This window comes from Symphalangus syndactylus, chromosome 3 (assembly GCF_028878055.3).
Source record: "Symphalangus syndactylus isolate Jambi chromosome 3, NHGRI_mSymSyn1-v2.1_pri, whole genome shotgun sequence".
Classification (NCBI taxonomy): Eukaryota; Metazoa; Chordata; class Mammalia; order Primates; family Hylobatidae; genus Symphalangus; species Symphalangus syndactylus.
Window position 1 is genome coordinate 33,269,591 of NC_072425.2, and position 24,816 is coordinate 33,294,406.

Below are 24,816 nucleotides of genomic sequence, written 5' to 3' on the forward strand. Positions count from 1 at the left end.
GTCACCCTTATTGACAGATTATTACTCTGTATCTGTATCACATATCTAGGTTTCATGCTGAATACTCCTGTCTCTTTTGGAATTCAGGATTATGTAATCACTGAGCTTGTTATCTTCATTTCAACAAGGTCTACTGACAGAAAAATTTTGAATCTATAAACTGGAAGATGTTTTTACTCTTTTTCAGGATGGCAATTATCCTCAGTTTCTGGAAGCGAGGCCTTTTTTTTCTGCCTAGTGTTAGAAAGTAAAAATGTAGTTCTGTTTTCTATGTGTTTGTAAGATCTAGTACTGCACTTACCAAGTAATTAATCTGCTTTGGGATCATAGCTAATACAATCATTTAAGCAGATTAGGTTTGTTTGTTTTTTGTTTTTTGTTTTGTTTTGTTTTTTTGAGTTTCACTCTTGTTGCCCAGGCTGGAGTGCAATGGCGCGATCTCGGCTCACTGCAACCTCCACCTCCCAGGTTTAAGCCATTCTCCTGCCTTACCCTCCCAAGTAGCTGGAATTACAGGCCTGTGCCACTATGCCCAGCTAATTTTGTATTTTTTTAGTAGAGACAGGGCTTCACCATGTTGGCCAGGCTGGTCTCGAACTCCTGACCTCAGGTGATCCACCCGCTTCGGCCACTCAAAGTGCTGGGATTACAGGCGTGAGCCACCGCACCCGGCCAGATTAGGTTTTAAATAGAAGAATCACCTTATGAATTATAAAAGAGAAATATTACTCACTTCTTATCACTACCAGAACTATTGTCATATTAAGTAAAGTTACATGAAATTATTAACCATTACTCTCATTATTATTATATCACACCTTTGTCAACTCTGTGGTTGAAAAAATAACACTAATAGAGTATATAATTTATTTGAACTAGAATTAGCTATTCTTGAATCAATTATGTCTACCAAAAATAAATTGTGTGGATGGGTACAGAATATTTTGAAATTTATTATATTTTGTTTAAACATTAGTAAAATAAGAAATTTAAAGTATCAGAAGCAAGAGTGAATCTAAGAAACAGTTCCCAATAAGTCTTCTGCTTCTAAATACTCAGTAGAAAGAGAATAAAGGCATTCCTATTACATTGAAATACAGTCTCTTATTTAGTTATGTACTTAAATTTTTGGCTAGAGAACAAAGATAAAAATCTACTATGACATTTAGCAAAATAAAATTAACTGCAGAGGATTGGTGAGTGTTTAATTTGCTTACTTTAAGTTTTTGGGGGTGCAGTGGCTCATGCCTGTAATCCCAGCACTTTGGGAGGCTGAGGCGGGGGTTCACTTGAGGTCAGGAGTTTAAGACAAGCCTGACAAACATGGTGAAACCCTGTTTCTACTAAAAATACAAAAATTGGCTTTGCGTGGTGGCAGGCACTTGTCATCCCAGCTACTTGGGAGGCTGAGGCAGGAGAATTCTTTGAACCCAGGAGGCGGGAGTTGCAGTGAGCCAAGATCGCACCGCTGAACTCCAGCCTGGGCGACAGAGCGAGACTCTGTCTCAAAAAAAATAAAAAAATAAAAATTAAAAATTAACAAAAATAATTTTTTCATCAATTTTATTATTTTATGTAATAAATTTAGAATTTCCATGCTCTATGTATACACACAAGAGAAATATTGGTTATGGTTCAAACTTTCTGATATGCTAAACTTAGAAAAATAATCTAGCAAATTGTATTTTAAGCAGTTTTGTTATTCACAGATTTTTAATTCATTTTTATGGTAGTGAAATATATGACATACCAAAAATATGTATCTGAACAAGACACTGAAAAAAGTTATTCTTTTTGCCAACAGGTTTAACACTGACTGTCCTTCATTCAAATGAAAGAAAAGGTTTTCTGGAATCTGAAGGTGTTTTAAAGGGGTAAAAATTCATTCCTTCATCTGTGAGGAACAAACATACCAGTTTCACAGGAAAAGCAAAATCTTCCTAGAAGTTAACTTTAAAAATTTAACAAAATCTGAAACTAAGCAATGCCTCTACCCTCTTCCTGAAAAATGCTTTACATAGGGCACTTTAATTCTGATCATTGTCCTGTGTATTATATGTTATTAGTGTCCAGAAATTTAATTCAATCTTATTTTAATATCCCCAAATAATAATAATACTATTGTTATTGTAGTACAGAAGTGCCTATTTAGAGTATATTTGTATCAGTTTCTTTGCTCAGCATTGTTTTTTACATTTTCTTTCTTCAGGGTTCTCCTTCTTCCTGAAGTATGTCCTTTAGAAATTCTTTCAGTGAGGGCCTGTTAATAATAAATCAAATGTTGAATTGTGTAAAACTCTTTATTTTGCCTCATTTTACATAGAAATTATTTTTTTCAAATATTGGGATACAAATAATAAAAAAAATGTAGATCAAATAGAAGTCCATAAAAACTGGACATAGGTACTTTTTAACTTCTAGATTGCTCTAGATAGCAGCAATAGAGAATTTTAATTATAGTAGGTGGTATGTTTTATGAGATTTGAAAATGTTTATGATATTTTATGAGAAAAGAAAGCTAAATTTATGATATTTAAGTGTCCATTTGTTGTTGTTGTTAAATCATTTATGAAGCCCATTAAGAAAAAAAAATCCCATTTTAAAGTTGCCAGATAATATTCTATTATGTAATTATCTAAGAGTAAGACCTTATATTTGTAAGAAAATGAGACTGATTTTTCACGCTGATTTCTGTTATTGATAGTACTCAGGTAATAAAATCAGGCTGTCTCCCATTTGAGGATATGAAATAGGCTACAGGTTTTTATATCCTGGTATAAAAATATATGATCATTAAGAAGAAAAATATAAAGAAATTAACACAATTGAAGAGCAAATCAACAGAAAATGCACCAGTGCCTTTCTAAGATGAGGCATAGATTAGAGAAGAATGGAACAGCCAGAAAACAGTCATCTTTTAATAGTCCAAGCAAATAATAACACAAGTATAATGCCATTTTCTTGGCTGTCTTTTGTCTTTAGTACAAGTTCCTGTGTAGTTGTACATAATCAATATATTGGAGCAGATTTCCCATGGAGTAAGTTCTCATTTGTGGTGGAATACAATTATGTGGAAGACTCTTGTTGGACTAAACACTGCAAAGAGTTGAATATTCCTTACACTGCCTTTAAAGTGATTCTTCCAGACACAGTTTTAGAAAGTAAGAATATAAACCAAAATCCTTTTTTTGCTTTATTAGAATGAAAATTTTCTATTTTCTGTTTGTGATTTATAGATAAAAATAAGCTGTGACATTAGAAGCCTTGAGTTCAACCTCTAACCCCCCCACTATCTGTGTGACCTGGGGTAGTCCTTTAACTGTCTCTTACCTCGTAGTCCTCATTTGTAAAGTAAGCATTACTAATTATATGTTTTCATTCCTTTATCTAACTTCTAAATTTTACTTCTAATAGCACAATTTTATTACATTGATATCCAATCTTAATCTGATGCCTTTTATGCAATAGTATTTTTATTGATTTTTAGGGGACAATTGTGTAATAGTATGCTAACTGATTCAGAAAATTTTAATGTGTAAAACAAATTATCTACAAATACTTAGAAGAAAGCCTAAACCACTTCATATATCACTTTATTTCTTTGTATTTGTCAGTCATGACTAAGGCTGTGAATTCTCAGATCCATAAATCTGATACATTTTGAGTATAAAATGCACTCAATGTGAGAGTGCATCTCTCTCAGTACTTGCCATCAATTATTTTCTATTCACCTCAAATATGAGTGGGAAGTCTAGATTCTGAGACATTCCAACTAAAAATTTCTAAAAATACAGTCACCATAATGGTTTATTTGGAATTGATCTTGTGTAACTATTATAAATTACCTGTGTATATCTTTTGACCATGTATCTATTGAGGTATTTATTCTTTTCTTATTGATCTGTAAAATGTTTTCCCATGGGTTATTGCACATAATTTAAAATCTTTATGTAAATCAGTATATATTTAATACAGCACATGCCCAATATATACTTAAGTGAATAAAGCAAGTTTCAACATTTCAGGTAGAGAGCGACCCTATTTTTCTCTCTTTATTGAAGTGAGTGTACATGTGTGAGTATAAGCAAGAAAATATACTGAAAAAAGTCTGGAAATATGTGCAAAACTCTGTTTTTAGTGTATAGTGGTATTAGTAAACTCTATTAACTTATTTCTAGGTAGGATAACATGGTTTTTATTTTCTTCTTCAAGCCTGTCTTTATTCTGTTTCTGATTTTTTACACTGAATATTATTTTTATACTACTCCTTCTTATCCTCATGTTTAGTAAAAAAAAGAGAAAGAGCTGGGAGATGAGAATAAAAGAGAAATATTTATAAATTTTCTCTTATTTAGGAAGCACCTTGCTGGATAGATTTGGAGGTTTTCTTTTGGAAATTCGGATTCCATATGTGTTTTTTGCATCTGAAGGACTTCTTAATACTCCAGACATACTTCAGCTGCTAGAATCCAAGTAAGTTATTGATTTCACAATTTTAACAAAAGTGTACATTATATATATATATGTATGTGTGTATATATATATTCTGATAGGCTAAATATTATGCTGTATATGTGTCTCCATGTGTCTGTGATTCAAGCCTGGAATTAGATCACTAAAGCATAGTTTTCCAGAGAGTTTATATCAATGTATACTTCTTTCCCTATAGTGTACCCTCATAATTATTGAATATTATATTTTTTGGTAATATTTATCAATTTTATGGACAAAAATAATATTCAATTATTGTTTAAATTCATGTTTTACTTGCATTTCTTTTGTTACCAGCAAATATGAACATTTTATATGCTTTTTTCTGTGAATTATATGTTCATGTCTTTGAGTCATTGATAATATTGAGAATGAGTATTCTTGTTTAGGGAACTTTACTGCCTGGGAAACAAGACTGTGAAGTTCTAAATGAATTCTCAAGGTTTTAAATCTTTAGATCTAAGGTCATACCAACATTAGATGTTATAAAATTGTAAAACACTTTATCATAACACACAAGTTGTCACAGGAATGTTGGACCTTGGGCTCTATATCAAGGAAAGATAATTGTACTGTTACCTTAGTTAAAATGCAGATGTATGTTCCATGCTTTTGTTTTTATATATTAAGGCTGTGGAGCATTCATAGGAAACTATGAGCTTATAAAAGGTAGTTAAGGGCATGATGGTATGTACCTGTAGTACCAGCCACTTAGGAGGCTGAGATGGGAGGTTCGATTGAGCCCAGGAATTCAAGGCTACAGTGAGCCACGATAGCACCACTGCACTCCAGGCTGGGCAACAGAGCTGTCTCTAAAAATAATAACAATATACAGTAATAAAATAAAAAGTGCTTAAAATGTAAGCCATTTTTAAGGAATAAAAAAAGGAAATTCTGATAAATGCAGAATATTTTAGTCCCATAATGTTTTGATTTCATGAATTATTATTTAAAGAGCTGGAATAAATTGGTCAAAACATTTGTAATAGTGTTACGTGCAGTAACGTTTAGCACAATGCCTAAGGCAACACACATCTCAGCTGATTTGTTTTATATACTGAATAAATCATAACTTTATTCTTCAAATTTTATAAAGTAGAACAAATTGACATGTAAAAGAAAAAGCATAGAAATCCAAATAACTTAACATGCAGGAGGGAACTACAACTTTTCTTAAATAATTTTATTAGCATTTCATTTTTTTACTCAAGAATATTGTATTTTACAGCTATAACATCTCACTAGTAGAGAGAGGCTGCAGTGAGTCATTGAAACTCTTTGGAAGTTCAGAGCGTTATGTAGTGGTGACAATTGATGAACACACTGCCATAATTTTGCAGGTAAAACTAGGTAGAAAATATATAAACTAAAATAGACTGAAATATATGGCTATGTAATTTGTTATTATCTTTTCTGTAGGAAGCTTAACTATATTAGTGATTTCTTCTAAATTTTGCAAATGGGCCACAAGTGCTAAAATCATCACTGTGGAAAATGACTATTATCAAACTTCTCTGATGCCTTATAGCTTTTTAACATACTTTAAGAAGATAGGGCAAATAAAGAATATGTAATATTGTATATTAACCTATTTTAAGTATATTTATAGAATAATTATAGTATTGAAAGCTTTAAAGAAGCAATTTCCAGCCACTTTTATTACAAGGAGATAGTATATTAATTGATGATTGATAATATTGAATTTCCAATCATTCATTGCATTTCCAGTGTAAATAGGAGTTGTCTCTAAGTAAGCTAGTTTTTAGAAAGAGAATTTCTCTTCAAAAATTCATATAGTTTGGAATTTTTATGTATAAATTCTTGGGTGAATCTCCCTGATATGTTTGCTTGATTGGAGAACCAACTGAAAAGAAATTAATTTATTGGGGTGGGAGTGGGAGCAGAAACCAGGTTTGATGGTATGCAATATAAATATTGCTATATATTAATGGCCAATATGTGTTTTGATAAGCAAATGTTGTAAGAATTATATGATGGAAAAACACAACTCTATTAGAGATTTTTAAGAGATACTGTGTCTTGTATATTTAAAGTTCTTAAACAATATTTTTCTGTTTGGCAAAACTGTTTGTTTGTTTGTTTTTAGAGATAGGCTCTCACACCATTGCCCAGCCTGGAGTGCAATGACACAATCATCGCTCACTGCAGCCTCGAACTCCTGGGCTCAAGTGATCCTCCTATCTCAGCCTCCCAAGTAGCTGGGACTACAGGCATGCTCCACTGCACCTAGCTAACTTTTTAATATTTTGTAGGGACAGTGTTGTGCTATGTTGCCCAGGGTGGCCTTGAACTCTTGGCTTCAAGTGATCCTCTCACTTCAGCCTCCCAAAGTGCTGGGATTACAGGCATGAGCTACCGTGCCTGGCTGGCAAAACTGTTGTAATCCAATTATATAACTTATTGTTAGAGGAAGGTCATTTTTTGAATTCCTTAATCTATTAAAAATTACTTATGTTAAAGGAAAAGGAGATTCCATACCATTAGGTAGAGATTCCCAGAAAGTCCATTAACTGCTGCTTTCTCATCTCCTCTGAATAACCATGCAGTGCACATTATCTCATAGGTTTTAAACATATTTTCTGTTGCCTTTAGAGTCACCAGATCCTAGTCCACAAAGGACTTGCATCCACAAAGGACTAGGATCTGATTATTCCAAAGGCAATAGAAAATTGGACTAGCCTATGGCGTGCCAAACTAGGGGCACTCCATAGGCTACTTTCTTCATATCTAGGACCTTGGGAGATTCAGGAGCCTTCCTTGTTGAAGCTGTAATTAGGTGTTTTAGGTCTAGTGTAGCTTTAATCCTACTGCATGATTTTCATTTTTCCACGAAATGGGGGCTCATACCCATGCCTCTTTTCAACTTATTTATTTGTCATAGATTCTTGAAATATGATAACATAATTTCATAATAACTGTTCAACCTAATGAATTTTTACATTTTCTTTATTTTCTGATAGGATCTAGAAGAATTGAACTGTGAGAAGGCATCAGACAATATCATTATGAGGCTGATGGCATTATCATTACAGTACAGATATTGTTGGATAATTTTATATACCAAAGAAACATTAAATTCAGAGTAGGTAAACATTTCTTCATCCAAAGTTATGTTCGTATTTCTTAAGCCTAAGTCCTCTTATTTGAATGGAAATGGCTATGCAATTTTCTGCGTGGTCATCTAGTTTGCTTTAAGTCAAGGATTTTCAAGTTGGAGGTATGATCACAGGAAAACAAATTTGAATTTTGGAGATGATATGTTTCCCTAGACATTCTATGAAAGCCATATTTCCCTCCCCCATCTCACTAAGAATTGCTGCTTTAAGTATTTTATTATTTTGTAATTCTGGACTTGTCTGATTTCTGTCTAATTCCTGTACTAAATTTTTTGTATACACTTGTCATCAGTATAAGTTCGAATATAAGAGTCTAAATACCTTGGTTTTTATTCCTACTATTAACAAATAACCTCTACCAAGTGATTTAGCCTGGTTTTTCCCTTCTACCAGAGCTGAAAAATAATAATTCTGGTCTAAAACCTTCATTTTGAAGAATAATAAAGGGAGTAAAGCATTTTAAGCTTTGAACTTTCTTGTAAAGCATTTTAAGCTTTATCTGGAACTTGGAAGTGTTCTGGATAAATAACTTATTTGGAAACTTTTAAAAGTTGTTTTAGATTATTGTCTACCTATGGTTCTAGTAGTGCAATTGAGGTACAAGGGAGAATAAAAGGAGATTCAAACTTATTTTCACCCAGATTTTCATGAAAATAATTATCTAATATTCTGAGATAGTTTTATATTCAAGATGTAAAGAGTAAATAAATATTCACAATCATATATTATATTCAGACCTCTAGATATCCCAGATTCATATTTTTAGAGAATTAGAACATTTAGGAAGTATCTTAATCAACTGACCAAATTAGGAAAACTGAAAATACAAAAGAAATTGTTTGAATTATGTTAGTGTTCATGTCATTAATTCTTATTTGAGTAAGAGTGTCAGGGGTCCCTGAGACCATACTGAGGTTTGATAGTTTGCTAGGAGGACTCAGTATACAGCTGTATTCATGGCTATGATTTATTACGGTGCAAGGTTACAATACAAAGCCTATAATGCAAAGTCAGCAAAGGAAAAAAGCTCATGGGGCAAAGTCCAGAGGAAACTAGGAGGAAGCTTCTAAGGGTCCTCTCCTAGTAGAGTCATACAGGATGTGCTTAACTTCCCCAGCAACAAACAGTTAGAACACTTGTAAAATTTTCTTTACCAGACCAGCTCATTAGAAACACATTGCCCAGGGTTTTTTTTAAGGGCTGGTCAAGTAGGCACCCTCTGCCTGGCATTTAATCAAAGTTCTAGACTCTAAGAAGAAAAGCAGATGTTCAACAGAAACTACGTTGTTTGTCAACAGTTTAGGCACAGTGTTCTTATCAGCTTCTCATATGGAAACAGCTAATCTGAGAAAGAATCCGAAACAGGAAAGAAGAGCCAAGAAATAAAGAGAGCCATTATCTTGATGGTATTGTTTGAGTCCCAGGATCCAACAATGGCTTCCTCTGGACTTCTTTGTAATATAAGCTAGTAATTTCCTCTTTGTTGCTTAGGGTACATAAAGTGGGTAAAGGTAGTAGAAATATCTACCCACCGTTCAGCACTTACATCTGACCTGCTTAGTAACCACAGAAGGAAAAGAAAAAGATGCATTTTCTAACAGTTTAGGGAACTCTGAGAGGATTCCATGTATCCTGGTTCTGGTCACATGTCCATGTCTGAACCTGTTACTTTGACCAGGGGGATGGAGTATTCCAGTTGGCTAGGATTTGGTCATAAAGCCATCCCTGGAGTCAGTAAAGGGATGGGTTAAGTTCTTCCCACAACCCATGCCTCCCCTAACACACACGCATCCCATAGATTTGACAGTATTATTAAAGAATGGAGATGGAGATGGTTTTTCAAGAGCACAGAGTAGAAAAAAAACCCCACAAATTTGCCACACTAGTATTGTCTTAGCTAGGTTATTCTCAACATACTATGAAATGTGGAAAACAAAATGAATTTTTAATAAATATAATCCGATATCAAATGAATAGAAATATAGTAATATAATTCTTTGTAGGTATCCGCTTACAGAAAAGACACTTCATCACCTAGCACTGATTTATGCAGCTTCGGTTTCATTTGGGCTAAACTCTGAAGAACTGGATGTAAAGGTATTCTTTTCCTATGTGTTTCTTCGTAAGTATTTTTTATAAACCAAAATTATACTCAAACTTCAGTGCCCAATGAGAAAAAAGTGTTAAGCAAATGAATTAAAAACTGTTTAAAAGCTAAATATAGTTTTCAAATTAATAAACATTTTATCATTATTCTGTTCCAAAAGGCTTTAATTTAATGAATTTAAAATCATGTTTCTTCTCTTTATTACTACTCAGATGTTTTCTAAACATAGCAGGATATGAATAAAAATAAATATCCCTTGATTAAAAATTTTCCTTATGAAAGATGTACTAAGCTTGTATCTGCTGTAAATGGAACTCTTAAGACATATACTAGGGTAATATATTGGTGATCTCTAATCAGTCTCTTTCCTTGGCCCCCTTTTTCAGTGTCCTGCTCTGAAATTTAGACATTTGTCCAAGTTCAGGGCTCAGCACTGTTCCATTATCACATTACATTCTTTTCTTTATGAACTTAGAGATTCCCACAGATTTCGCTTTCATTTCTGAGTATAATTCTTAAATTTTTCCTGACATTTCTTAAGGTCTGCACCTGTATTCTAGCAGACTACTGGGAATCTCCACATGAATATCCAACAAGTACCTCAAACTTTGCATGTCCAAAACACAGCTTCTCATCCTCCCACAAGCTTAGTTTATGGTATCACTATTCTAATTTAATTAGTAGCTAAGTCTTCTTTTTAACTCTGCAGTGTCTCTAGAGTATGTCTCTCCTTCTACTTCTTCTAGGCCTAAATTCAGGCCTTCGTCACCTCACACTTGGATTTTTAAAGTAGCTTCCTAATTAATATCCCTTTTCTACTCTTTCCCCACTTCAGTTCATCACATATAGATACAAATTACATTTCCAAAATACAGCTGTGAATATTTCACTCACTAGACTATAAGCCCCTTAAAGGTAAGGAAACATATTTATTCATTTTTTTTATTCCTGGAACCTAGCACAATGCCAGGTACATAGTAGTCTCTTGATAAAAATTTGCTGTTGATTTGAATTTCTTGCTCAAAAGACTGTCCATAGCTTCCTACTTAAGTCAACATAAAGTTCAAACTCAGCTGGATTCAAACTCCTCCACAATGTGGCCCCTAGTGATTCCTACTTTAACATTATTTTACTCACCATTTACTGAATATGCCTCCATACTGTCACCTCTCAGCCTTTGCACAAACATGTCATTCTGGCCTGCCTTCCCCCAGGAATACTATTCCCCCATTCTCTTACCACTAGCTGTCAGAGTTCTACCTGTCTTTCACTGCCCAGTTCAAATACTACCTCCTTTAAGAAACTTGCCCCACATCACACTACCTGACTTCAAACTATGCTACAAGTCTACAGTAAACAAAACAGCATGGTACTGGTACCAAAACAGAAATATAGACCAATGGAACAGAACAGAGCCCTCAGAAATAATACCACACATCTACAACCATCTGATCTTTGACAAACCTGACAAAAACAAGAAATGGGGAAAGGATTCCTTATTTAATAAATGGTGCTGGGAAAACTGGCTAGTCATAGGTAAAAAGCTGAAACTGGATCCCTTCCTTACACCTTATACAAAAATTAATTCAAGATGGATTAAAGACTTAAATGTTAGACCTAAAACCATAAAAACCCTAGAAGAAAACCTAGGCAATACCATTCAGGACATAGGCATGGGCAACGACTTCATGAATAAAACACCAAAAGCAATGGCAACAAAAGCCAAAATTGACAAATGGGATCTAATTAAACTAAAGAGCTTCTGCACAGCAAAAGAAACTACCACCAGAGTGAACAGGCAACCTACAGAATGGGAGAACATTTTTACAATCTACCCATCTGACAAAGGGCTAATATCCAGAATCTACAAAGAACTTAAACAAATTTACAAGAAAAAATCAACCCCATCAAAAAGTGGGCAACAGATATGAACAGACACTTCTCAAGAGACAACATTTATGCAGCCAACAGACACATGAAAAAATGCTCATCATCACTGGCCATCAGAGAAATGCAAATCAAAACCACAATGAGATACCATCTCACACCAGTTAGAATGGCGATCATTAAAAAGTCAGGAAACAACAGAGGCTGGAGAGAATGTGGAGAAATAGGAACACTTTTACACTGTTGGTGGGACTGTAAACTAGTTCAACCATTGTGGAAGACAGTGTGGCGATTCCTGAAGGATCTAGAACTAGAAATGTCATTTGACCCAGCCATCCCATTACTGGGTATATACCCAAAGGATTATAAATCATGCTGCTATAAAGACATATGCACACGTATGTTTATTGCTGCACTATTCACAATAACAAAGACTTGGAACCAACCCAAATGTTCATCAATGATAGACTGGTTTAAGAAAATGTGGCACATATACACCATGGAGTACTATGCAGCCATAAAAAAGGATGAGTCCATGTCCTTTGTAGGGACATGGATGAAGCTGGAAACAATCATTCTGAGCAAACTGTCACAAGGACAGAAAACCAAACACTACATGTTCTCACTCATAGGTGGGAATTGAACAATTAGAACACTTGGACACAGGATGGGGAACATCACACACTGGGGCCTGTCGTGGGGTGGCGGGAGCGGGGAGGGATAGCATTAGGAGATATACCTAATGTAAATGACGAGTTAATGGGGGCAGCACTCCAACATGGCACATGTATACATATATAACAAACTTGCACATTGTGCACATGTAATCTAGAACTTAAAGTATAATTTAAAAAACAAAACAAAAGAAACTTGCCCCAACCCTACTCTCTCAGGATGCATCATCTCTCCTTCCATTCTCCTGCTAACACTTCATATCTTTATTATAGTATGGGGATATTTATTCATATATCTTCCACCCTGAAGGTAAGAATGAGGTTCTTTTTCTTTTTTTTTTTTTTGAGACAGAGTCTTGCTCTGTCCCCCAGGCTGGAGTGCAGTGGCACGATCTCAGCTCACTGCAAGCTCCACCTCCCGTGTTCACGCCATTCTCCTGCCTCAGCCTCCCGAGTAGCTGGGACTACAGGCGCCCGCCAACATGCCCGGCTAATTCTTTGTATTTTTAATAGAGACGGGGTTTCACCGTGTTAGCCAGGATGGTCTCGATCTCCTGACCTTGTGATCCGCCAGCCTCGGCCTCCCAAAGTGCTGGGATTACAGGCTTGAGCCACCGCGCCCGGCCGAATGAGGTTCTTTTTATATGTAAAACCTAGCAGCTAGCATAGTGCTTTGCACAAAGCAAAAACATTCAATAAATGTCTGCTAAGTGGAATTCAAAGTACCACTTGCTAAGAAAATCAGCAAATGATCTGTTTGAACTGGAATTCCAGATAATTTTGTTTCTTTGCTGCATACTAAACAAAAATAAAATTCTTAGAAAAGTTACCTAAAGTGAATGACAAATTGTAAATTTGTCTCTAGTGAGGTCTTACCACTTATTCAGCTTCTTCTCTTCCCAGCTCAGGGTAAACCATTACGGCAAAATATGCTTTAGAAAGTTTTTTTCCTCTATGCATGGGGCATATGATACCAGTGAGTGATACTATATTCAAATACAGCAACATGGCCCAGGGAGGGCATGATCCAAAGAAGGCATTTGGGGATGAAATAGGAGTACTGCCTAGGAACAATCCATTCCAAATAAGTCTAGTTCCACCTGGATCAAACTATTCTAAAAGCTTTTCAGGTTTTACATAATAATCTAAAAAGCAGGTCATTTTTTCAATGGACATTGAGAGGCAACTATGGTCAATTTGCTCTTACTCTATTATCAGTATGTCCTCAGTACTGATAAGCCTCCTGTTTTCCTGACTTGATGACGTTGTTGTATTTAAGGAGGCTCCCTGGACTCATATTATTTTAGAACGTATTATTGCTTTACCTGACTTTATTTAGTAGCATGGCTTTTGATCTCTTACAGTACATCAGGACCATTGGCACCTTTTTATTTTCAGGCATCTGAAGAACCTGAAAATCAAAGAAGTATTAGGAAGTTTAGGAACATTTTCTTAAATTAAAAGAAAATACTGCTAGTAGTGTTATGCTAAGTGTTACTCCAATTTTTTAAAAGTTCTGTAATTTTCTTATGAACCGTCTTTGCAGGAAAATGCATAAATACACACATGCAAAATTTTGCAAACAAATTAAGGAGGTTCCTGAATTCCCAAATCTAGCCATGAGCCCCAGAATTCCTGCCCTAATAAATTAATCGTCATTACCGCCATCATAAAATTATGGCTTTTAACGCTTTTCCCATTTGCCCTGAGAATCCTCACCAGCCAGGCTTGTTGCTGCAGTGTTTACCCCAAGACAAGTTTGCCACGAAATATCTCGCTTTTATTATTATTTTTGCATCGCTTTAGCATATCAACTTTGGAAACAAAAGACATCTTTCTATTTATAGCATTCTATTTTTAGTAGTGGTATTTCCATTACAAAATATAGTAATTCTCAATCCCTGAAAATGTCAAATCACAGTATTCCTACTCGTGATGTTAACATCATTCTCAAACAGTTGTTGGCTGAAGAGTCCATTGATGAATCTGGTTTTTCTGAAATAGAAAATTCTGATGATTCAGATGATTCTGATGTTAGTTCTGTTTAGAAATAACTCCAAGCACAGTTTTTATATTTTATTTTCACATCAAAAATCAGTCAGATTTGCTTCAGCCTCAAAGAGCGTGTTTATGTAAAATTAAATGAGTGCTGCACTTTTTTTTTCTAAATGGGAAAAGGGTTAAAATAAAGTTTATATTTAAATGAAAGTGTCATATCTTCTCAAAACACCCAAAACTAGCAATAAGTACATTTGGAATTGAACAACGTATTTCTGTGTATTCTCCCTATATAATGTAATTTAAAGAAAATCCTTTAAAATGCATATACTCCCCAGGTGTGTACTAACCGTTTTGTATTTGTTATTCTTATAAAAGAAAAAAAGTCATAATTATTTTGTGAGATTTCTATGGTTTACTAAATTTCCACTATAGTACAGGATATTTATTTTCCAGGATATGATTATTTGGGGCAGTATTTCTCTGTTCACATTAAACTGCTAACTCATGAACTATCTTTCCTTCAATCAAATTTAAAAGATGAAGAAGAAAAGAAAGAAATGAAAGCAGAAGAAGGCTGACATTTCAGAAGAGAGAAGGGCATGGAGGAAAACAGTGTCAGACAGGAAACAGAGGATATTATGAAATTATTTTTTCTCTACTTTTTTTTCTTACTACTGTACTAACGGGAAAAAAATATTTTTTAGAATTAAATTTAATATACACAAACACCACATTTTTGGCAGGGGTATCTTAGAATCAGTAAGCCAATATTAGATGAGCAATTCCCAAAATGCTGGGAATGACGACTACTCTAAATCAAAACCTTATTTTTTCTTTTTTGAATACAACATCAAATTCATTTATAAGTACCCTTATTTTTTAACTTTGTCTTTGAAAAATCTTGCACTATATTTTAAAAATTCTTATTTTAGTTGACAACTATTAGGTTTAACTTTTGGAAACAGCAAAATAGTAATATTACTAGTGATATTCAAATTGCTGATTTTTCTAATATAGTTGAAATATAACACTATATTTTAATGACTCTTAATAAATGCCAAATGAAAATGATTTAGTTCCAAAAATTAAAAATACAAGGATATCACATTTAAATAATAAGGATATCACATTTAAATAAGGAAGGAAAATTGGTTATCCTCATAAATAAAATGTCCTGGACATAGATAAACCAATAGTTTCTATCTAAAATTAGATAGAATCTGCTGTTGTTAAATTTTATCTTCTAATTAAAAACTTTAAAAAAATATTATATTTTGCTTCCTAGTATTTCCTGTAATCTAACATAAAAAACATTTTTCAGCTTATAATTGCCCCAGGAGTAGAAGCAACTGCCTTGATAATTCGACAAATTGCTGACCACAATTTAATGACCTCAAAGAGAGATCCTCATGAATGGCTGGATAAATCCTGGCTTAAAGTTTCACCATCTGAGGTATATTTTCTAAATGTATAAAATAGATATTTGCAAAGCAAATATAAAAACCTATATTTGAATTTACTTTCTGGTAACATTTTCCCCCCAAATGTCTCAAATTGAGTGGTAGGTGCAATGACAAAAGTTTTAATCTGCTGCAACGAGTAAAATAAAATGGATCACTTTCGAAAGACTACTGACTATTTCTTAAACTCTTTTCTAGGAAGAAATGTACTTACTTGTAGAGTAAAATGGCTCACTTTCAAAAGACTGCTGACTGATTATTTCTTAAACTCTTTTCTAGGAAGAAATGTACTTACTTGATTTTCCATGTATTAACCCATTGGTGGCTCAGCTTATGCTAAATAAAGGACCTTCACTGCATTGGATATTATTAGCAACTCTGTGTCAACTTCAGGAACTCCTACCTGAAGTCCCAGAAAAAGTGTTAAAGGTTAGTTATTTGAGATCTGTATTATGATATTAATTTATTTCCTTTCGATTTGAGTATCTATTTTTACAGTAGAATTTTTAAAATGAAGGTATCCAGGTTTAATTGTTTTGGACTTCAAATAGCAAAGAAATAATTTACTTGAACTAAATTTCATATAGACTTTTCATTAGCTATCAATTATACATTTTATTTTATTTTATATTTTATTTATTTACTTTTTTTGAGACAGAGTTTCACTCTTGTTGCCCAGGCTGGAGTACAATGGTACAATCTCAGCTCACTGCAACCTCCACCTCCCAAGTTCAAGAGATTTTCCTGCCTCAGCCTCCCAAGTAGCTGGGATTATAGGTATACACCACCACGCCTGGCTAATTTCGAATTTTTTTTTTTTTTTTTTTTTTTTAGTAGAGACGGGGTTTCACCATGTTGGTCAGTCTGGTCTCAAACTCCTTACCTCAGGTGATCTACCCACCTCGGCCTCCCAAAGTGCTGGGATTACAGTGTTTTTTCTTTTTTTGAGATGGAGTCTCCCTCTGTCACCCAGGCTGTAGTGCAGTGGCTTGATCTCGGCTCACTGCAGTCTCCAGCTCCTGGGTTCAAGCAATTCTCGTGCCTCAGCCTTCCGAGCAGCTAGGACTGCAGGTGTGCACCACCACACCTGGTTAAGTTTTGTATTTTTAGTAGAGACAGGGTCTCACCATGTTGGCCAGGCTGGTCTCAAACTCCTGACCTCAAGTGATCTAACTGCCTTGGCCTCCCAAAGTGCTAGGATTACAGGGATGAGCCATAAACCCCAGCCTATATTATACATTCTAAAGCTATTTTATACAGATAAATTCACTATAGTCGCTTTAAATCATTTTGGAATATTATTGTGCCCATAGAAAATTCAATTATGTACCCTATTCACATGTATTTACATTACCTCTTCCAAACAGTCCTAACATACCCTTAATTCTAGCTGTAAAGACAACTTTGGCCTTACTGGTAATATTTTAAAATTCTTATCAAGGAAATAGTATTCATGTATGAATTGTATAACTAAAAATTCTATTGTATTTGCTGTGAGCCTAAAATTGTTCTGAAAAATAGACTATTAAAAATTCTATTACAAATGATTAGAAAATATGTATGAATTACAATGAGTTTTTCTTTTAATAGAGCCTAATGATTTCATGTTCTTAATACCTGGATCCATGTAATATCTATGAATAGACTACCTATTTATATTTTGCCTTCTTTCCATATAGATAAGCATCATTATTTATATTTACTAAACTGACGTTTGCATTATATTAATTCATTTTTTAGCATTTTTGTAGCATCACTTCCCTATTCAAGATTAGTTCTTCTTCCATAACAAAATCACCGCAAATTTCGTCACCTCAGGAAAATAGGAATCAGATTAGTACCTTGTCTTCTCAGAGTTCAGCTTCTGATTTAGACGCTGTCATTCAAGAACATAATGAATATTATCAGTATTTAGGATTAGGAGAGACAGTGCAGGAAGACAAAACCACCACTTCGAATGACAACTCTTCCATTATGGAACTAAAAGAAATCTCAAGTTTTTTACCATCTGTGACTTCATACAATCAGACCAGCTACTGGAAAGACTCCAGCTGTAAACCTAATATTGGGCAGAATACTCCTTTTCTAATTAATACAGAATCAATGAGACCGGCTTATAACTCCTTTCTAAACCACAGTGATTCGGAGTTAGATGTCTTTTCTTTGGGTCTAACACAAATGAACTGTGAAACTATAAAATCACCAATTGACACTCAGAAGAGAGTGTCAGTTGTTCCCCGTTTTATAAATTCTCGGAAAAGGAGAACACATGAAGCAAAAGGTTTCATAAATAAAGATGTATCGGACCCTATCTTTTCACTAGAGGGCACTCAATCTCCTCTTCTTTGGAACTTTAAGAAAAATGTATGGGAACAAGAGAATCACCCGTTCAACTTACAATATGGTGCAGAGCAGACTACATGTAACGAATTGTTCTCTCAGAAAGGTAATTTATTCACTGATCAGCAAAAATGTCTATCAGATGAGTCTGAAGGCCTCACATGTGAAAGTTCAAATGATGAGACTTTCTGGAGAGAATTACCATCTGTCCCCAGTTTGAATTTATTTCGTGCTTCTGATTCTAATGCAAATCCAGAAGAATTCAACAGCCTTTATTTCTACCAAAGAGCTGGAAAAAGTTTAGGACAGAAAAGGCAACCTGAATCTTCATTTAACTCAGGAGACAAGGAATCATTAACAGGTAACACTATCCAATAGTTGATAAAACTACTATCAAATTTAATTTTAAAAGATAAAACCATCTCCAAATTTAGCATTTTTTTGTTTTAATTACTACATTTAAAAAACTTCTCTAATAACTGTTGGGTAAAAGAGAAAATCTAAACTCTAAAATAAATGCAAAGAAAATATATTGTGTTAAATTATTATAGCCTTAAGTGAACTAAGCATTCAACTTAAGAACTTAAAAATAAAAGCAGTGCAACTCTAAGTAAAGCAGGAGACTAAAATCAACAAAGATTAAACAGAGGAATCAGTGAACTAGAAAATTAACCTCTTTGTGGAGCAGATATATTTAATTGACTAACATTTATTAAAAGAGCCTAATTAGGTGCCAGTCTCTATTCTAAGTCCTTTATTGGATTATTTACTTTAATTGTAACAATTCTATTAAATAGGCACTATTATTAGCTCCACTCTGGTGGATGTTTTTGAGTTGTCTGAACATTTAAGCATATCAAATTTTTAAAAGAACAATTTAATTTTCTTGTTTCTAGTGATTCTAGCTTTTCATTCAGTGTCATTTCTTACTGCATTGGCCCAAGCATCTAAAACAAAATATTAAGTTCTAATGGCCGTACAAAGGTGGCCTTCCCCAGGACAGGAGAAAAAGGGGAGGGCGGGGGGAAGCTTAAGTTTCAAACTTCTCTTTTTCATAGGTTTTTTTGTGAGGCCTGAGAGGGGCCAAGAAAATCTTGTATTCTTTGTTTTGTTTTAAAAAGGCTTCCCAAATTGTATAAGCTACAGGACTTGTAATGCTTGGATTTGCTCTTATTTAATACTTAAAACTTGTTTTGTTCTTCACTTTAATGGGAAGTATTCTGTGTCTAGTTTTGTAAAAACTTCTGTGAAAAATAGATGCTGAATTTATCCAAACTCATTTTAGTACATATTGGGAAAAATCAAATGTGTTTTCTCTATTGACCTATTCATGTCAAAGATTATATTTACAGGTTTACTAATATTAAATTATCTTTGCCATTTCTGTGATAAACATAACTGGTTTTTGAGGGGTGATTCTTTTTTTTTTAATTTTTATATTTTTGTTTTATTTAATATTTCATGCTACCTTGTCTAAGAGATTTTTTTTTTTTAATACAGGGTCTCCCTCTGTGGCCCAGGCCGGAGTGCAGTGGCATGATTGGTTCACTGCCACCCCCACCTTTCGGGCTCAACCGATCCTCCCATCTTAGCCTCCCAAGTAGCTGGGATTACAGGCACGCACCACCATGTCTGGCCAATTTGTTTCTATTTTTAGTAGAGACAGGGTTTTGTTATGTTGTCCAGGCTGGTCTCGAACTCCTGGGCTCAAGTAATCTACCTGTCTTGGCCTCCCAATGTGCTGGGATTATAGGAGTGAGCCACCTGGCCCGGCCTAAGAGATTCTTTTAATATGCTGTTAAATATGGTAGCTAATATTTGTTTATGATTTTCATGTCTACATTCATGATATTACATTGTGTTCTTTATTTGTGCCTTATCACATTTGGACATAAAGGTTATGCTAACTTCATAAACTGGATGAAAATTTCATATTTTTCTACTCTGAAACAAAATACGCATGTGAATTACTGTATGTTCTTGAACACAGGGTACTCCAATATATATCCCCCGTTTTCCAATGAGAAGACCCAGAAGTCGTTTTTAAATAAATTCTAACATTAAATGTTAGAAAAAGCTTAAAGCTTTTAGGTATATGAGTAGAATAGTCAAACATCTACCCATATTTTAGTTCATTAATTTAGTTATATATTTTTAAATCACATACTCTATAAAATAATGTCAGTTTAGAAATACTAATTTCTTCCAATTTCCAAGTTATTTCCATGAAAAGTTTTATTCAAACAGTTCACATGACTTTTTGATACTAGTATCTACATTCAATATGGCAAATTTTACTTAACTGGTTTTCCATAGTAAATCATTACCTCCAAATACATAGTTTAAGATACAAAACTTTTTGAATTAACATTGGCACAGCCCTGGAAAATTATCCAAAGCCATTAGCATAACCCATAACTTCAAGATAATTTTCCATTTGTCCCAAAGTGTATATATGGGATCTCTATGATATAATTACTTACTACATTGCTTTACTTTTATTTTTTGGCATGTCTGTTTAACAAAATACATTGCTTTTTAAAATTATTATTATTATTATTATTGACAGAGTCTTGCTCTGTCACCCAGGCTGAATCATTGCTCCTCAACCTCTTGAGCAGCTGGGACGAAAGGCACGCACCACCACTCCCAGCTAATTTTTGTATTTTTTGTTGAGGCAAGGTCTTGCCATGTTCCCCAGTCTGGTCTCAAACTCTTGGGCTCAAGCAATCCGCCTGCCTCAGCCTTCCAAAGTGCTGGGATTACAGGTGTGAACTACTGCACCCCACCCTGCCTTTTAAACTTTTAAATAATGGTACCCTAACTCTTGCAATTATGGGATTATATCTCCAGGGATAATTATTAAAACTGTTTTATAATTTTTAGTTTTCCATTTTACTGATTTCATAATCAGCCTCTGTTAGTATCCAAATCTGGGATTTTTCAAGTTAATGTATCATATATAAAAAAGCCCTATAAGGTGAGTTCTTACATGATCACCACCTATCATTCATCAGGGCTTAGAATAAATTTCACATTACAGCTATGGGTCAAGGATCAAGCTCATGAGGGAAAACTTAAAAGCAAGAGTATTGAAAATGGCATATTAAAGACTCTAGAGTGGAAGCTGAACATGAGCTACTAATACCATTTTTAAATATGGCATTCTAATTTTTATTTTTTTCTTATTGATCTATTATAAATTTTTTCTTTGAGCCAAGAGTGGGGTTTTTCTCATGTTGTTGGTTTTTTTGAACTTTTGTTATTTCTGACAACTGCATTTTTATCAGTTTATTATTTACTCCTTCCATTTATTAATGATGATTCTTTATCCGACTTGGCAAGGATGTAGTGAATTTTGCTCATAATGTTCAAAATGCTGGTAATCTCTTCAAAACTGTTTTCATCTGTGAATGTACTTGGGACACTTTGTATTGGTTAACTGGAAATTTGTGTGTGCTTTATAATTGCACCTGTGGATACTAATATAGGGATAACTATATGGATATCCATATATAAATAATATATGGATTATATATAATCCCAAATGAAAAAAAGCCACAGTCAGGAATAGGAAAGGCAAACTGGAAAAAAAAAGAAGAAGAAGGAGAAGAAAAACCTGACAGAATTGTATACACTCTCACCACAAAGATGGATACAAGGTACACAGAGATCAGGCAATATGTCTTTGTTTTAGGTTCAAAGTCTGTCAAAATGAGCCTCTAACTTATATCCTAATTAATGAGGACTTATTGGAAACTTTCAGGAACTAGGAAGCCCTGCCGGAGTTGCTTCCCAAGCCATTTTGGATTGTTTTTACTTAAAAATGTTAGAATTAGAAGAGAACTTAGAGATTATGAATTATAACTTTTCATTTCACAGAAGAGAAAATTGAAATCCAGGGAGATTTAACTACTTGTACAAGGCATGAGCATAAAAATATATGCATTTATCACTAATTTTTAATACCGGGCCATTAGGTACAGAGGCATTTATGTTAAAAACATACTTTTTAATAGTTATTATTTTATCTCAGTTTAGAAATTTTGACACTTTGTAGGTAGATGATGAAGACACAAAATCCATTTGAATAGTGAGGAAAACATACCTATACTTCAGCCAGGCATGGTGGCTCAAGCCTGTGATCCCAGCACTTTGGGAGGCTGAGGCAGGTAGATCACCTGAGGTCAGGAGTTTGAGACTAGCCTGCCCAACATGGCAAAACCCCGTTTCTACTAAAAATACAAAAAATTAGCCGGGCATCGTGGTAGGTGCCTGTAATCCCAGCTACTTGGGAGGCTGAGGCAGGAGAATCGCTTGAACCCAGGAGGCAGACATTGCAGTGAGCCAAGATTGTGCCACTACACTCCAGCCTGGGCAACAAGAGCAAAACTTCGTCTCAAAAAGAAAAAAAAAAAAGGAAAAGAAAAAACCTATACTTTACTACTGTAAGCAATAAAATGGTTTTCCTTTTTCTCCTTTTAACAGGTTTTATGTACTCACAACTACCACAATTCAAAAAACGACGTCTAGCATATGAAAAAGTCCCTGGTAGAGTTGATGGGCAGACTCGGCTGAGGTTTTTTTGAAGGAGGAGAAGAGCAATGTTACATGCCATATTCCACTGTTTTTGATGCTAATCCACTAGCACAATTATTTAGATTTGCTCATACACTAAAGAAAATGCAATTGTTCAAATATGTCTCAGTATTTCTGTATTAAATATTCATAATATGTATTCTGCCCTATGGTTTGCATCTTTGTAAGTTAAATATTCTAATTTATCAGTTAGCAGAATAATTATCATAAGATCCAAAATGTCTTCCAGACACCCCTACACACAAGCCATTTAAATGAGTCTCCATCACAGTCTGACCCTTTGAGTCAGGAAGTGAAGATCATCACAGTTAACCCTCCCACATCAAGAAAGTTAAAACCTAGGACAAAATTGAAGTTAGAAAACTTCCAACTTAAAGTATTGTTTTCTGTAAACACAATTTAAGAACAAATGACTAAGAGGAAATATTTGCAACCCAGATAATAGGAAAAAAAGTTTACATTTCTCATATATAAAGAATTCCTACAAATTGATAGAAAGAAGACAACCTGATAGAAGAATGGGCAAAATATATGAATAGATATTTCCTCAGAAAAAAACGAAAATTGTCAATAAACATTTGAAACACAATGAAGCGTCATTACTTATTAGACAAATGCAAATTAAAACAATGTTACTGTTTTTTCACCTATCAGTTGCCAACATTTTTGAAAATTCCTACTATCCAATTTCTACATATTGAAGAAAAGAACACTTTCCTATATTGTTTGTAGAGCTTCTTTAGCACAGTTTGTGTAAACCCACTAAGATGAAAAATGCTCCTATCTTTTGACTCAACAACCACATTTCCAGGAATCTCTTGAAGAAATATCCAATTACACAATGAAATACCATATAACTTGTAATAGTTAAAAATTATAGACAATAAAAATTCTATCAGTTGGGGAATAGATCAACAACTTAGACTATAGAATATCATGAAACCATTAGAAGAAAGTAAGTCTGTGTGCTCTGACAAGGCGGGATGTCTGTAACGTAAAGTAAAAAAAAAGGGAAAAACAATATATAAAATACTATATGTTGCACAACTCCATTTCTGTTTTTTAAAAATAGACCTTTGAAAATTCAAAAATTTTCCAAAGTGATCACCATATCAGGGAACAATGTGGGCATAAGATGAATTTCACATTCTGATATGCAATTTTGTTCACAAGAAACACTAGGTGAACTAAAAAATGACACCCAACTGAAGTAAGCTGCATAGGAATACACAAAACACACATACACACCACACTTCACAGGGTCATTGAGCCACACAATGTAGCTAATGCCACATTTGGTGTCTCAACTTTCTGGGTAGATAGCCCACCTGCTACCACCTCACAGTAACTCGCCAGTTGCAACTTGGCTAAGCAGCTTCCTACCTTCCCCTTTCTTTAATTGTTCTCCACTTTCAGGTCTCTGCCATTTTTCTCTATTTGTTCTCTCACTCTTTTTCTATCTCTCTTTTGTTCTTTTCCTTGAGCAGAAAGGGTACCAGCCATGGTCGCTAGGCAGGACTGGCCAGTGGGACAGTGGGGCCTACAGGCTCAAGAGCAAACTTTGAGTATTTTTCAAGGTAAGGAGCCGTATGTATTATAGTATTTGTGTATTCCTTAATCATTTAACATGTTTAAAACTGTGCTATCATTTTCATTAGGTTTCTGTCTTTTTTACTGTCACTGGCAAAATTTTTTAATATTAAGTCCCAACTCCATTTTCCCATAGGCCCTGTGGTGGTTATTGTGTGATTTTATATAACTTGGTGATTTTTAGGAATGCCTGTGTCATATTGTAGCAGCACTACTGAATACATATTCTTCTTAGCAGCTGCTTAATATAATCTGCCATGATATATTTAATCATTCTCTCACTAATGAACATTTAGGTTGACTCCAACTTTGGCGTGAAAAATATATGGACAGACACATTCTTAAACTTTCAACAGTGGGAGATAGAGTAATAAATACAAAGACTGTCATTCTTTATACATTTGGTTATATTTTGAAGGTACAGCTGAGGAATCAGGGATAGCACCAAGGTTTGTGGCCTAAGAAGAATGATGTTGTCATTTATTGCAATGGGGAAGATTATGAGAAAGGTATAATTTACAGAGCTTGAG

At 34.3% G+C, this 24,816-nt stretch overlaps 2 protein-coding genes across 7 annotated transcripts in view; one reads left to right on the plus strand and one right to left on the minus strand.

Moving 5' to 3' along the window:
* SHOC1 (shortage in chiasmata 1) overlaps positions 1-23,285 on the plus strand; it is a 108,882-nt gene extending 85,597 nt beyond the window's left edge. For all 6 annotated transcript variants that reach the window (XM_055271497.1, XM_055271502.1, XM_055271498.2 and 3 more), the window contains 10 exons: positions 1,805-1,874; positions 2,983-3,161; positions 4,356-4,473; positions 5,720-5,831; positions 7,473-7,594; positions 9,632-9,725; positions 15,619-15,750; positions 16,037-16,186; positions 17,498-18,458; positions 22,586-23,285. In XM_055271497.1, the coding sequence (XP_055127472.1) occupies positions 1,805-1,874; positions 2,983-3,161; positions 4,356-4,473; positions 5,720-5,831; positions 7,473-7,594; positions 9,632-9,725; positions 15,619-15,750; positions 16,037-16,186; positions 17,498-18,458; positions 22,586-22,686 (2,039 nt within the window). In that variant the 3' untranslated portion in view covers positions 22,687-23,285. The remainder of the gene's footprint in view (positions 1-1,804; positions 1,875-2,982; positions 3,162-4,355; positions 4,474-5,719; positions 5,832-7,472; positions 7,595-9,631; positions 9,726-15,618; positions 15,751-16,036; positions 16,187-17,497; positions 18,459-22,585) is intronic.
* The window catches only part of GNG10 (G protein subunit gamma 10), an 81,730-nt gene that overhangs the window by 33,573 nt on the left and 23,341 nt on the right, over positions 1-24,816 (minus strand). Inside the window, exon 3 of the transcript XR_010119996.1 lies at positions 13,622-13,707. The gene's annotated coding sequence lies outside the window, so the exon portion shown is untranslated. The remainder of the gene's footprint in view (positions 1-13,621; positions 13,708-24,816) is intronic.